General features: G+C 40.2%; 1 protein-coding gene across 1 annotated transcript in view; it reads right to left on the bottom strand.

Annotated features, from left to right (window-relative positions):
- Positions 1–2320: 2320 nt before the first annotated feature.
- The window catches only part of ADAMTS6 (ADAM metallopeptidase with thrombospondin type 1 motif 6), a 334536-nt gene continuing 320513 nt past the window's right edge, over positions 2321–16343 (bottom strand). The window contains exon 25 of the mRNA XM_003827427.5: positions 2321–5525. Within this exon, the coding sequence (XP_003827475.2) occupies positions 5416–5525 (110 nt within the window). The 3' untranslated portion in view covers positions 2321–5415. The remainder of the gene's footprint in view (positions 5526–16343) is intronic.

Raw genomic sequence — 16343 nt, 5'->3', positions numbered from 1 at the left:
GTGAATGGGAATATTCAGGCTCCCCAATCCCTGGAGTCAGGGACATCATGTATTATTGGACCCTTGTGCAAACCACGCAGTGTCTTTCTGGTGAAGACAGGACATAGCTGTGGAAATTCACTTCATTACCTATGCAGCTGAAGGCTTTCAGTGGGCTAAGGGGAGCCATTGATCAAAAGACAACACGGGCATAACCTTGGTTTCCCCACAAAGTGGAGCCAGCTTTCAAACCACAGTTCCATTTCAGGCCTCAGATATCATCTGTGGATGAAATGAGGGACAATGAATGCTAGAAATAGCCCTCTGAGAAAAAGATGGGAGAAAAGACCAATTTCTTTTTAAGTTGAAGCTTGAGGTTTTGAACTCAGGCACAAAACCATTGTGAACAGCTGTTCTTTTTAAAAACATATGTTAGTTTATTCCACACATTCTGATGATATGAATGAGACAGAATTCCAAACAAAGCTTATCTGTCACTTTTTTTTTGTTTTGAGACGGAGTCTTGCTCTGTCGCCCAGGCTGGAGTGCAGTGGCGTGATCTCGGCTCACTGCAAGCTCTACCTCCCAGGTTCACGGCATTCTCCTGCCTCAGTCTCCCTAGTAGCTGGGACTACAAGCGCTCACCACCATACCCGGTATTTTTTTTTTTTTTGTATTTTTAGTAGAGACAGGGTTTCACCATGTTAGCCTGGATGGTCTCAATCTCCTGACCTCGTGATCCGCCCGCCTCGGCCTTCCAAAGTGCTGGGATTACAGGCGTGAGCCACCGCGCCTGGCCACGTATCTGCCACTTTTAAATGCAGCAACTTTCCTGTGACCACTTAATTAGAATTTTTCAGTTCTCTTGGGCTGTGACTTCTTTTTCTACCTGAACAAGATTTCTTTTTCCTTCTTTAAAAAGTAATAAGTCTTATACTAGCCATGCAAATTCACATTTTTGCTCCCAACACCCAACTTTTTCCTGAATTTGCTTGGAAAAACATCTGGCGTTTTGGAGGATAAAGGCTTAAGGATGATCCCCATGCTCCCTGAGGAACGGCCGAGTCTCCATGGAAGGCAGACTGTCCTTGGAGTCAGTACCCTAAGCAGGATAGTGTCCTTTTGATACATCAAAGGGAAAAAAAGGCATTTAATTGGAAACTTGAAAACAACTGTGGCTGAAAAGATACTAGACTCGATACTTAAGAATCTAAGCTAAAGTAAATCTTGTTTCTTGGTATTTCTCCCTCCCCAACCCCAGCAGAACTATCCTTTGCAACTGCAGTGGGAGGTTAAAATGGTTGGTATCCATGGTCTTCTCATGAACTGAGTATTCATAATTCAGCAGCTTTTGGCTGCTAGGGTAACCTTGGAGAAATACTCTTCTAAGACTATCTAATTGTCTCACGTGATGCAACCTGATTTCTTCTAATGAAGAAACAACTGGGTATGGTGTGTATGAGACATCAGAGTGGGTAGAATAAAGCACCATCGAGCCTGGACATTTCACATCTTTTTTTTTTTTTTGGTAGAGATGATGTCTCACAATGTTGCCCAGGCTGGTCTCCAACTCCTGGCCTCAGGTGATCCACCTGCCTTGGCCTCCTACAGTGCTGAGATTACAGGCATAAGCTACTGCACCCAGCCAATTCCATTCTTCTTATGTAACTGATGAAGTTGTCATTATGAAAGTACTCCAACAGCTGGCTGGGAGTGGTGGCTTATGCCTGTAATCCCAGCACATTGGGAGGCCGAGGTGGGCAGATCATGAGGTCAAGAGATCGAGACCATCCTGGCCAACATGGTGAAACCCCATCTCTACTAAAAATACAAAAACTAGCTGGGCGTGGTGGCGTGTGCTTGTAGTCCCAGCTACTCGGGAGGCTGAGGCAGGAGAATGGCGTGAACCCGGGAGGCGGAGCTTGCAGTGAGCCGAGATCGCGCCACTGCATTTCAGCCTGGGCGACAGAGTGAGGCTCCGTCTCAAAAAAAAAAAAAAAAAAAAAAAAAAAGGAAAGGAAAGCGAAAGAGTTGTGCACTAGCAGTTGAGGGGGTGTGGCAGTGGCCAGTCTGGACTTCCTTTGGGGCCTTAGAAGAGTGGCTGATGATGGCTGGGGATGTAGCCCCACCAATAATACCTGACACTCTTGCATTTAGATAGGACTAAAACACACAGAAATAGATGCAATCTCTGAGGAGGGTAATAAGGATACAGCAAATCATCCCAACCGAGATACTACTTGGATAATTTGGATAATGTAGGTGTGGTATCCCAAGGGAATTCATTCCTGGTACTACCAGTTTAACACAGGCTTTTCAGGGAATAGACAACTTCAATCTGTATCATTATTATAAGCTGAATTTTTATTTTACTAAATTATCTATGTCAAAAAAATTCTGTGCCTGGCGTGGAATTTCACTCCATCAAGTGTTACAATGATTTTTTCATTTTCATTACAAGCAGGAGAATGAATGTAGGACAAGTGTTAGGAAACATGGCAATAAATTAGAATATAATTTACAAAAGCAAAAAAATTAACAGTGTACCACATTATTACTGAGTATAAAATAATAAGCAACAACTAATCACAATAATACAAAGGTAATTTCGTTCTGTGTTACTGAGGATACCTATGTGACATTCATTCAAACAAAAAAGTTCCTAATGAAATGGACTATTTGGAAATCATATGTATCTCACGGGGTTTAATCATTAGGGTACATTTACCGTTCCTTTTTTAGTAGGACTTTATCCCAGTGGCAGATACTGCTCCCAGGTATAGGGTACCAGTTTCCCTGGGGTTCCCTAAGTAGTCTATGTAGCTCACTACTTTTGGAAGGTCTGCCATGGTGGCCCAGCCTCCACTGACAATGCCATTGTTATTATTTAGGAATAGGGCATCATGTAGCCATGGGGGTGGCTACAGAGTAGCAGCAGTATTGTGATGTGCTATGAAATAGAATTGTTTTAACCTACTCAGGTTTCAATTCAAGGCTTACTAGAAACTGTTTCATCCTGTTACATTCTGTGCGTGGCTCCCTCTAGAAAGGCACTCTGATGCTGCCCCGGGGGATGCCTGCATTTTGTTCTCAGTGCTGGGGCACATCCCGGAAGTGACACTGACTGCCCTCCTCTTCCAGCATCAGCTAAGGTGCTGTGCAGTGCCTGGGGGATGGCCCTCACAATGGTAGTTTCCAGGTGAGGTAAAAAATAGCTTTTAGTCGGTAATAAGAAATCTTTTTGAAATAAGAACATGAGCTGATATTTATGTTGGAGAAAATCAGATCTGGATTGCAAACCTATGCCTAAAATGCCACAGAAACCGCCCATCTTTTATTTATTTCACCAGGGCACATTAGCACCAAGTTAACTGTTCTTTGAAAAGGCGCAAGGGAATTCAGTGCTCGGGCCATACTACCCATGGGCTGTTTGCCCTTCACTGAATGGCTATGACGGCACTTGGGCTGGTCTTCTAAGGGCATCTTAGATCCGGGCCCTGGTGATTCCTCTTGTATCATCAATAGCTCTCTCTGGAAGGCTCAGGGTTGAGAACTGTGGTGTTGAGAGAGAAAGCAGGTAACAAGATACAGATGGTCATGACTGAGAGTGCAGAAAACATTCCATGCTGATTGTCCACAGCAAACCTGGGAGTTTAGATTGGCTTTTGGTGTCTGAGGGTCTGTCTTCCTTTTGGAAAAAGCCTAGTCATCTGCATTAGATCATGGTATATGTGATGCACTGACATGTAATTTAAGAGCACCATGATGGAATCAAGTCAAACATGCTGTTTAACTGAAAGTATTAACCTTACAAAATAGCCATTTAGTTTTGAGTTTTAGGTGTTGGTGCATGCATGGTGTACACCTGTGTACAATGGGGAGGCATTTTGGACACAAAGCACATTCATCAAGAACCTGCTGCAAGCTACACGTGTTCAAGTAAAAAATATTAATATAAACAAGTACCCTTTTTCATTCTAAGTCTTGCTGTCGAGTCTTTTGATGAGCAGGATGTGAAACTTGAAGATGGGGAAAATACGAGCTAGTCATTTTAATTTAGGTGGATGTGATTCCAGAATTTGACTTGCCCAAGAAACTGGGTTTCACATTTAATTGCCATTCAGAGTATCCATAAAAAATAAAAAATACTTGGTTGAGTGACTATTAAAATTATGCTTTATGATGTCTAGTCTTCATGAAATTTTCTTCTTTGGTTATTATCCCTTGCCTACTTTAAAACTCACAGAAATAGCACATTATGTGCAAGCACACTCATCTATCCACACACTTAAAAGCGCCCGCAAACACACACACACATTTGCTCTCATATAAATAAATGTCCTTCTACCATATCAAAGAAGGGACATCTGGAACTCATCGTAATTGTCAACAAACTGCAAAAGGGTCTGCCTGGTTACCGAGCCAGTCTATCTTTTGCATGGTATCATCTCAGTAAGCTCAACACACGTGCAGCAATCCAAAGGGCAGAAGCCGTGCTGTGGCTGGAGAGGATGTAAACACAAGTGAGTTGGGGGGACTCAAATAAGAACTAAGGCATCCTGTGTGGTGGCAGCAAAGGGCCTGGTCCTTTGGTCTGTACCATACCCCAGGTCTGGTTTCTGCATGAAATTGAAATGTTTTTCTCTTAAAGTTTTAATGGAAATCTCAGCTTTACTTGCACAATGGCAAGTTGGCCAGTCTTTCAGCACTGAGTTTATAGACTTGCACAGCTGCAGTAACTGATGCATTGCTTTAAACTATGCCCCTCATTATTGTTCAGTTTAATATAGTTTTATATATGGCTCACAGCAGTGTTCAGAACCAGGGGATTATTCCTAAGGAAATTAAGTGGAATGAAGAAAAATAATACAAACTTTCATTACTTTTGATTTATAATTGCTCCTTAAATTATAGTTCAAAGCCCGTTTTATAATTTAAATTGTGGTGCTGTTGTAGTGAGATAAAGTACAGTAAATATTTTTAAGCTATGACTTAAGAATTCTGAACCTTCTTCACTTCCATAGTTGACCAAGTCATAACAGCTACATTTTAAACAGTTTTAAATACAAATGGATTCAGTGTCATTGCTAAGTCCATAATAAAAATTATCTTAATGGTCCAAGGAGGTAAACAGGCTATTGGATTTACTCGAAAGAACACAAACGCTCCACAGTAAGCAAGTCTCCCTGTGTTGTTTGGATCTCTCCAATCTGGCATTCCCTCCTAATACCGTGTCCAGCACTTTGGATCAATAAATCCCACTTCACAGAAGTTAAAATAATATTGAAATTTTGTCAGCTAGGGCTGACCAGTGGTTACGTTTTCCACAGGGTAATGCATTTGCAAGGACATCAATCCTCTTCCTCTGGGTGGCTCTCTTTGATGGATGCATTTCCATGATGAAATGACAAGGCACTCTCTCTGGCTTTCTGTGGGTCAGTGTCCTTGGCAGGTCTTACAACACATCTGTCTGAAGTATGCTCGACTGCAGAACTTGAACTTCAGCACCAGTGGGCAATAAGCCACTTTATTCACATCTTTGCACTCTAACGAATGGGGGCAGAAAATGGAAAACAATTAGAGGCACATAAACAAGTACATAAACAAGCCGATGGGCCTGCATGTTCAGCAAGGACCCCCTTTGGGCCAATCCACCTTGGCTTCGACCTCCATGTGGTTTTTGTTTTTGTTTTTAAGCATATCCTGCCTGGTACAGTCTACTAGAAATATTCTTTTGATATATTTTAACACAATTTAAAAAAATGTTTGCAAGGCTTTCCTTCCAGATTTTTATAAGTATGGTGTATGCCCACTGTGTCTTGAAAGAATTACCATTTGCTAGGATAAGTGATCACTTTAGACAGCTTGGAAACATGAGTCATTTTTCTTACAGCGCTTTTATTGCTTCTTTCTCAAGGGTTATTTTATTCAACAGTGCAAGGTTATCCAAAATCAAACATGAGTTGCATTGTTTGATACCAAAGTACACATGTCTCCAGAGAATCTCTGCATCTGTGAGGCGTGGGGATGGGCCTGGGTGAATGAAAAGGATTGCTGAGAGTGGCCTAGATTCAGCAACTACACTAGACAAAGAAGAAAGCTTTGAGGGGTTGGCCTCAAATGGCAGCAGTCTGTGGGTTATGGAAACATGTAGAAATGTCTTTTTTTAATTTGGAAGTGAGACATGGTCTTCTTTTTTCCTCTGTGTATTTTCTCCTCAGTGCTAGAACTGCCACAGTTGCAGTCTGCAGTTCTTGCAGCCAGAAGGTGAATAAATGATTCTTTCTCCATCTCCCCTTGAGGCTGGTTGCAGAAGGTGGGATGAGGGTCCAGTGTAGAGAAAGGGACATGGGCCTTTGATTCTCAGAACTCTCCCTGGCTCCATACAACCCCACTGCTAGCAATAATATTCTTTTCCAGTATTCTGGTCACTTTTATTTGGAGACTTTAGGATACTCTGTAAACTTAGTAATGAAATTTTCACATGCCTGCTAGAACCAAAGTTCCACCCTCATATTTCCAGGTAGTTATACTGAAGCATCCTGGGTAAATTGTTGAAGGTAACTAGGAATCAGGCTGGGCAGTGGGTAATGTTCAGTGTTACAGACAGTTTTTGTTGTTTGCTTGTTTTTTCCTGGCTTCAAAAACCCACTGAAGTTCTAAGAGATCAGATACATTGTAGTTTATCATATGAGCCATATGATAAACATGGAAAATTAAGTACAAAGACATGGAAAAGTTCCCAGTTCTTATTATTGAAGATGAAGATAACAATCTTATTGATCTCAATTTTTAAAGGCTCCTTTGGTGAAAGTCTTAAAATTTGAAACTGGAGCTCCCAAATCCACTGAAAACATCTCTGCCACCACCCAGCTCCCTTACTCAACATTTCACTTACAAAGAGATTAATAGCTAGAAATATGAATTAAAACTTTTCACACCAGGATTCTCAGTAAATTTAAGTTTTAGCTGGAAGAAGGTAGAAGAGGGACAAATCACTTAACCTCTTTGTGCTTAAGTTTTCTCATCTGTAAAACAGAAATGATTAGAGAACCCACACTCAACGTGTAACATGTAAGGCTACACGTGTATCCTTATGAACGTCAACTACAGCAGTGCCTGGAACACAGGAAGTAGGGGATAAGTGTAGGATACTGAATTGCTATTATTATTACAATTATTAGTTATTAGTATCTTTATTGCCTGACAGGAAGCAAGGAGTTACTCTCCAAATATCTCAATGAGGATGCAATATTTGAACTACTACTGAGAAAATACTGCCCTAAAGACACAAGTCAGTTTGAAGACAAAACAAAGTGGAGTATTTCCTGGGGAACAACTTCATTAGATTTACTACTCCATTTTTAGAAGAGTAGCTGGACCAAGAAAACTCTGAGTTGAGCAAATTAGAAGTAAATTCACCAGTTTAAATTATAATACATAATGAATGAAATAGAATATTCATAAATTGCTTCTCCCTTCACCTGCCTACGCACCCACCCATTAAGGCTATTATAAATAGTTGGCCGGGCACAGTGGCTCACGTTTGTAATCTCAGCACTTTGGGAGGCTGAGGTGGGTGGATCACCTGAGGTCAGGAGCATGAGACCAGCCTAGCCAACATGGTGAAACCGCATTTCTACTAAAAATACAAAAATTAGCCAGGTGTGGTGGCACGCACCTGTAGTCCCAGCTACTCAGGAGGCTGAGGCACAAGAATCACTTGAACCCGGGAGGCGGAGGTTGCAGTGAGCTGAGATTGTGCTACTTCACTCCAGCCTGGGCGACAGAGCTAGACTCCGTCTCAAAAAACAAACAAACAAACAAAAAACCCAAATACGAATAGTCAGGGATTCTGTTCCTTAGATGAGTGCTAGAAATAAGACTCTTCTCTACATGCAGAGGCCCAGAACACAGCCTTTTGTTCAGAGGCAGTATCTAGCCTGTGGGCAGGCTGGAGGCCAGCTATCAGGATGTTCCTTTCTGAACTTCCCAATACCCTTGTTAAGTTAGTTGCCACTTAACTTGATTGGAAGCAGGAAGTCAGTAGGTTCTGGGAACAGGATCAAGCTTAGGGACATTGGGATTTTGAGTGTCCCCTGAGTTGCCTGTAGCGGCAACACAACCCAGTAGTTAGGGGCAGGAGATCTGGATTCAGATGGGCCTGGGGGTGAATTCTGGCTCTGCCTCTTCTAGGAGTTGATTGTCCTCTGCCAAGTTACTTCACCTCTCTAAATCTCAGATTCTTCATCTCCAAAATAAAGACTATGATAAGGTCTGCTCATAGGATGTTGTGAGGTTTGCATGAGGTAATGCAGATAATGCATGTGCCATGGCACCTGGCTCAGAATAAGCATTGTTCATTAGTTCTCATTATTAACAGCAAAACATCTGCCTCTGAGAACAACTATCATGTATTATTTCTCTGGGATCCCTGTCAAAATAAATATAGTCTCAGAAAGGGTTACACATTTACGCATTTAAGCAAAATATCAGAAAGCTATTAAACAGAAAGCAAGAAAATTATGATGAGGGCAGGAGTGGGGAAAGACCTGTGGGAGATCTGGAGACTTCAGGACTCAAACATTAATATGGAGATTCCTAGGCTGTATGGAAGATCTGGTTCCTACTTCTTGGTTTTGCCTTCTGGGAACTGGCCTGACTAGAAGAATCAGTTCATTACATCTTTAGATTTGATGAAAATCTATTCAACCACGACTCATCTTTTATTCTCTTTTAACTCCACAAGAGCTTAATTTAGTAGTGACAGCATTAAAAATTATAATTTATCAAGCATATCATTTGTGTAAGGCACAACATAAACATATATATATGTTAATCCTTTTAAGTTCAGTCATGTGTTGCTCAATGATGGGGATATTCTCTGAGAAATGCATTGTTAGGTGATTTTGTCAATGTGCAAACATCTTAGAGTGTACTTTCACAAACCTAGATGGTATAGCCTATTGTACACCTGGGCTACATGGTATAGCCTATTGCTCCTGGGCTACAAACCTGCACAGCATATTACTGTACTGAATATTGTAGGCAGTTGGAACACAATGGTAAGTATTTGTGTATCTAAATATATAACATAGAAAAGATCCAGTAAAAATATAATATTATAATCTTATAGGACCACCTTTGTATATGTAGTCTGTTGTTGACCAAAACATCATTATACAGTCCATGACCGTATATAAAATGTCAGCTTTATATAGACAGCAAAACATAAGCTCAAAAAGATTATGAAACTCATGCTGGGTCACACAGCTAGTTGGTCTAAGAACAGGTTTATCTGACTCCAGAGCCATTCTATTTCAGCAATATTCTTAGCATCTAAATGCAAGAAGTTTCTACCTGTCTCTGACTCTGTATTCTTGGCTGACAACACTGATAAATCAACTTGGAGCATCATAGTCAGGTTTCGTTTCTTTAAGAGTTTGCTGTTCCACCTTAGAGAAGGGGATCTATGTTTTTTAAAAGGAGGTTTCCAGAATAGCATCTGAATTATTTAGAAGAGCCTGAATTATCCCTTTATACTTTTTGTCACTATATATTCCTCCTCAAATTTTGTAAAAGTACACAAGTGAAAAGGTGATTTTAGACACACCAAGAAGTTTTAAAGCCCCATTATTACAGAAAACTGAATGGAATCTTCAAAATATTAGTACCAGTTTTAAATTATATTGGGGCATTCAACCCATCTACCACTTTTAGCTTAGCTAGAGAGGACTGATTTGCTGTGCTCATTGCAATTATGCTGATGTCGTTGAGAGGCCTTAATTATAAAACTTATTTCATTAATCTGCCTCATCCTTAAAGCCCAGTGAAATTATGAAAGCCTTTTCTCTTCTACCCTTGAGCAATACAACTTACTATTGTTTAAAAAAAACACAAAAAAAGAAAACAAAACAAAACAAAAAACCAAAAAAACAAAAACAAAAACCACCAAAAAAAAACCACCACCACCAATAAAAATATTCTGGAAAAGTTGTATATAAGTTAAATCACATATCCCATTGAAATTAAAACAATAACAAATGTTCTGTTTTAATTTCTGAATGATTTACAGTTGGCATTGATTTCTAGCTGATACTTAAAATGTTTAAAAATTCAAAATTCCTCTATATCCAAGTAGTGCATAATGTGCAGCAAATAAATAATACTAAGAGGTCCATTCAAAAGAATTACTTAGTTTGAGTTTTTTTTGGTATTATAATCACTCTGTAGTTAATTTGTTTTGAAGGTTTGAGCTTTACTGTCATACTTTCTTCATGCAAACACACTTATATCTATCTACTTACTGCTTTCTAAGTAGTGGAATCTGAGCCAGTGGGTCAAGGATTTTAAGATGAAGGAGGCTTATTTTCTCTTCGACTATCATCATGTACCAGCTAAGTACTCTCCTAGGAGAAGAATGACAAGACACCCTTTCTACCCTTTTCCTGTGAGGATATTGGAAAGGTAAGAGGTCCTTATCTTGTGGTTTCTAGTTAACATTTTGTAAACCTAATTATTCCCTCCTCTTTTTACACCCCACTCCACCCCTGAAAGAAAAGTTACACTTTACCGAGGACTAGAGACTTCTGGTGGGAATGACTTTACGGAGAATTCCCAAATTCTTCTCAGAGAGACTTGGGAAGACATCAAGGGCTGAAAGCCAGCCCCTAGGCCCTGCAATGTGAACTGGATCCATTATTAGAATCTGAAGTAATCTGCCAGGCATGCTGGGGTGGTTCTCATTGGTAATCTGGGTTTTGGTAGAGTTGAATGATAAAATTAGACAACCTGTTTCATAGGCAACACATGAATCTACTTAACATTGATGTGCCAATGAGTTTTTCCCCAGGTGCTTTACATTAATCTTTCAAAACTCTGACCTAAAAGACATGCTTTCAAAATATACTGAATAGAAGTTTATGAATTTAGAATGCAATTAGATTCAGATTAATTGTGACTTTGAAGGCTTGATTTGGTCCAAGAAATACAAGACCAAGTCCTCAAATGCAGGGCTTTTGCATTTATGTCACTGAATGTTACAAAGCTTGCCTACTTGTCTCACTGGAGTTGGGAGATACCCTTCATGACCAGGTTGGACCATCAGCATCTCTCTTTGGAGAATGCATGCCCTCTGTTCCTGTAAACTCCTTATGTGGTTCAGAAGAAGAAAACAGTAAGTGAAGAGTTATGACTTAAGCACCTAAAGGTCTATCTTTTGGATTTAAAAAGTACAAACAGCTGTGCTTCTGACAAACTGCCCATGGAAATGCAGAACCTGATGAGAAGTGAGATAGCAAAGGCTGTGCATGCGTGGCACAGGAGTTGGGGTGGGGAATGTGAACTCAGTGTACTTCTCCTAATAAAGTTGTGCTTGACCCCTTGACATTTTACATATTCAGACTAGAAAAGGATGAAATGGCAACTTTTGCTTGGGAACCTAACATTATTCATTGTAACAGAACAGTACACCAGCTTATTTTTATCCTTGAAGCAAGATGATATCAGCTATCGAACTTTACACTGATTTCAATTTCCCATAGACTAGACCATTCCTTTCTCTCTTTGCTTTCTCAAGTTTCTTTTTATTTAGTCTTATTCCCTGGATGCCACCCACATTCAACCTGGAGGTGGTATAATCTCAACCCAAATCCAGGGTTCCCTCCAGACCAGACAGCCAGGAATGTGAACCTGCATGCTAAGTGAATTACAAACTCTTTGAAGTGGTAAAGAAAAAACTGGCCTTCCTCACCCTCTTTGAAACCAAAGTCTTCAAATGACCTTTATCGTTCCTTTACTGATTTTAATACATCAGATTCCACATTAAAACCCAAATGCAGTAGCTAGTTTGACCAAAATTCTTGGTTTGAGATTTCTGGAGCTGCCTAAGCTTTCCCAGAGCTATTTACATGAGGGAGTCTAAGAGCCACCAAAGCCACCATTAGACATCCTGGGCTGGTAAACCATTGTACACTAACCACACCTTTCCTGGATTGGTTATCAGCCCATGGCACACCATGAATCACGACCTGGCAGCAATAAATACTCTGTGACAGAGTTCCTTGTGCTATTGAGAAGCTGAAAAGACTCACTATATAAACTACAAGGGAACTTGAAACTGCATGAAAGATGAATAAAATGGCATTTTGGATAGAATTTCAGGTGAGCTTGAGTAGGTTAGTCCCAACTGACATATGTACTTCAAAAAATTACTCTGAGTAGTATTGCAAATGTACTGATACCCAGGGTGGCTTTAATTCACTTTTAGCAGCAACGTAGTGTTACCCTCATCAGTGGCAGTCTGTCAAGATCATGCCTATAATGTTTTAACCCTTTGCCAAAGGCTTTCAGAAACAAAAAACTAAAGCAGATGTTGTATCTCCCTTCTTCTTCCTCCCATTTCCCTCTTGCTATTTTAATTTTTTGAAACCCTGCTTCTGATTTCCTTATTATCATTTGTTGCTTGACCTCCCTCCATTTCTTCAATCTCTCTCAATTTATTCTATTTTTTAATCTTATTCAAATTCCATTATCTTATTAAAGCTTCAGAGGACTAATGTGTTTAATTTCCCTACAGATGCCTTAATTCCTTCATGATTAATGATGGTACACAGTTACCTAAATCTGAAATGTGGGAGTCATCCTGAACGCCTCCATATCTCTCATCTCCATGTCTAATTGTTCATCAGGCTCTTTTTATTCTCCTTTCATTTTATTATTTTTCCCCCAGTTCATCACTCTCCTTTTAATCCCTACAATATCTGCCTTAGTTCATGCCTCCATCCTCTCTTGCCTGGACTCTTAGAAAAATTCTTTCTCATTCTACTCCCACACAAGGCTGCCCTCCCTCTGCTCCGTTACCCTTCTGTCGTCCTGAGCATATCAAACCCCAGTTTTTTTTCACTTGTTCCCTATAACCCAAAGATAGAGTCCTAGCTTCCTTCCACTACATGTGGAGTCTCCAAAACCAAGTCCCTGCCTCTCTCTCTGTAGCCTCATCTGCACTGCCTGCTCATCTCCCAACCCACCGCAGCGATAGTGAACTGCCTCCATGCCCCTGTGACTGCACACACTTCTCCTCTGTCAGGAATGCCCTGCATTTCAATGTCTTCTGGGTAAACTGTTTCCTACCTTCCATGTCCAGCTCAGCTTGCCTTCTCTGTGATGCTTCTGCTGATTACCTGCTCCTCTGTGCACTCATGGTCACTTCTTCCCACGCCTGGAACAGTACTGCTCATATTGTCAAAATTATTTGTATGTTGCCAATCCTACTAAACCTTTGAGAACAGGGAACCTGTTGTATTGCGTTCATAGTCTTGGTGCCTAGCACATGGTAAGTATGTTTGCTAAGTAAATAAATTAATGATTGGATGAATGTAGGATGTTATTTAAAAAATCATAAGCTTGAGGAATGGATGGGCAGATATACGCACATATATGAAAAAGCATGTTCAGTAAATGATAATGCTATGGTTTGGTGCAAAAGTAATTTCAGTTTTTGCCATTAAAAGTAATATAATCTAGATGGTGGATGTTCACTGTAAAATTCTTTCAGCTTTGCTGTATGTTTGAAACTTCTAATTTTTTTCATAATGAAATACTGATAGGAGGGAGACCATTACCTAAACCTTGGTAGTCAAAACAATTCTCAACATTCTATCTGTGGCCCATTTAATTCATAGAGATTCAACTGAAAGACTATTTTAGATCTCAATACGTCTCCCCAAATCCTGCCCTGTCTTGGGGTAGAGTTGAAGTGGTTTTTCAGTAGCCTTGTACTATGAGTCATGGGAATCTGACTGTGCTGGAGGAAAGGGGATCCTCTTCCACCTCTTCCACTCTCCTGCATTAACCAGAAACTGCTCCTTCTCCGACATTTTTTTTTTTTTTTTTTTTTTTTGAGACGGAGTCTCGCTCTGTCGCCCAGGCTGGAGTGCAGTGGCGCAATCTCGGCTCACTGCAAGCTCCGCCTCCCGGGTTCACGCCATTCTCCAGTCTCAGCCTCCCGAGTAGCTGGGACTACAGGTGCCCGCCACCACGCCCGGCTAATTTTTTGTTTTTAGTAGAGATGGGGTTTCACCATGTTAGGCAGGATGGTCTCAATCTCCTGACCTCGTGATCTGCCCGCCTCGCCCTCCCAAAGTGCTGGGATTACAGGCGTGAGCCACTGCACCCGGCCTCCAACTTTCTTCTTAACTTTTCCTTGCTAAAAGGCATTTCTTTCCTCCATTTTTTTTTTTTTTTTTTTGAGACAGAGTTTTGCTCTTGTTGCCCAGGCTGGAGTGCAATGGCGTGATCTCAGCTGACCACAACCTCTGCCTCCCAGGTTCAAGCAATTCTCCTGCCTCAGCCTCCCAAGTAGCTGGGATTACAGGCATGTGCCACCATGCCCGGATAATTTTGTATTTTTAGTAGAGACAGGGTTTCTCCATGTTGGTCAGGCTGGTCTTGAACTCCTGATCTCAGGTGATCCACCCACCTCAGCCTCCCAAAGTGCTGGGATTATAGGTGTGAGCCACCACGCCCGGCCTCTTTTCTTCCTTGATCTGCCTCCCACAAACCATAACAGACCACGTTTGCATTATTTTCACACTAGAACCTCTTCTCTCTCTCTTTTTATTTATTTATTTATTTTGAGACAGAGTCTCACTCTGTCACCCTGGCTGGAGTGCAATGGTGTGATCATGGCTCACTGTAACCTCGACCTCCCAAACTCAAGTGATCCTCCTACCTAAGCCTCCCAAGTAGCTGGACTACAGATGCGTGCCACCATACCCAGCTAGTTTTTAAATTTTTTGTACAGAAGGGGTCTCCCTATGTTGCCCAGGCTGGTGTCAAACTCCTGGGCTCAAGCAATCCTCTCCCAAAATGTTGAGATTGCAGGCGTGAGCCACTGTGCCTGGCCTCCTTGTCTCTTTTGAAATCTATGTTATCCATCCATTCCATATCTCTATGGATTAAAACTTGTAATTCAGCTCATAATGTTTTATTCACTTTTCCCAAGGTACACACTGGGTTTTTCCAACTATGTGTTATATAGATGGCTTACTGATTACTTAGTCTATGAAGCCTGCCTTGATGGAAAATGTTACCTCATTGGTCCTTCATTTGAGCACTTGTGCAAACTGCTCCACACACCACATTTCCCCTTCCTTTCTTAAATTTTTTTGAATTAAAAAAATTTTCATTTAAGTATTTGCCCTGAAAGACTATGAACTTATCAATATATTTAAATTTTCCATAATAAATAGCAGAGGCTGGCCACAGAAAGCATTCAATAATTAGCTGCTGATTAAATGAACAAATAGTTTCAGATATTTAAATGCATTCCATATATGCTATTGGGAAATTAAAGGGAACACAAAACAAGTTATGACAGACGTATCATTTGTACTTTGAATCTAATTTTGTAAAGAGAGTTATCTTCTTTCTTTTAAATGAGTTGACAGCTTTAGATAATAATGATTCTAACATGAGTCATACTTTGCAGGATTAATAATTTCCTAAAAATTTCCTCCTTTACTGAGAAGTCTAAATATATTGTTTTTACTGCTTACTTTAGAATAATATTAATAAAAAGCGATTTAGCCAGGTAGATGAAATAACCATGAGGTGTTTCTCCAAATAACCCAAGAAACCTCAAATTAACACGTATCCATTTTAAGACAATTCCCTTAAGGCAGAAATTAGCACAGGTACAAATGATATTCTGCCTACTCTGAAAATAGTTTTGAAACTTATTATACATAAACTGCAAAGTTTATCTATAATGATTATGCATTATAGAGAAGATTTTGGAGAAATTATTAAAATTGTCTGAAATGAAGCTATGAGCATAACTTCCACAGATATATTGTTTTAGGCATGTCAAAAGGCAGTTCTTTCAGCAATGACTTAGGCTTAATCTATTGAATTAGGCTGACAGTCATGCCAGAAATGTTTTACTTCATAATCAGAAACTCTTGCTTTTATGTCAAAATACCCTACTTTAAAGACTAAATTAAGAATAGCATGCAAATATAGTTGAAATGGACAGGTACTTGGACCCTACCAAATGTGGGTTCAGATCCTGACTCTACTACTTCCTAATCTTTAAATTGGGCAAATCACTATCTTCCCCTGTGTCTCACTTTCTTCATTAATAATACCAACTCTTAGAAGCTTGTTGTCAGGATTATATAAGATACTACACACACACACACACACACACACACACACACACACACTTGCAGAGAGAGATCTATTTGTGTATGTGAGATATATAAGACAGATAATATATATAAAGGGCCTAACATAATACCCAACACAGAATAATTTAATATGATAGTTATATCCTCTCTCCTACCTTAACCTTGTATCTTCCA

The sequence above is a fragment of the Pan paniscus genome, chromosome 4 (assembly GCF_029289425.2).
Source record: "Pan paniscus chromosome 4, NHGRI_mPanPan1-v2.0_pri, whole genome shotgun sequence".
Taxonomy (NCBI): domain Eukaryota; kingdom Metazoa; phylum Chordata; class Mammalia; order Primates; family Hominidae; genus Pan; species Pan paniscus.
Note: the sequence above shows the minus strand (reverse complement) of the source record. Positions and strands in the feature narration are given on the sequence as shown.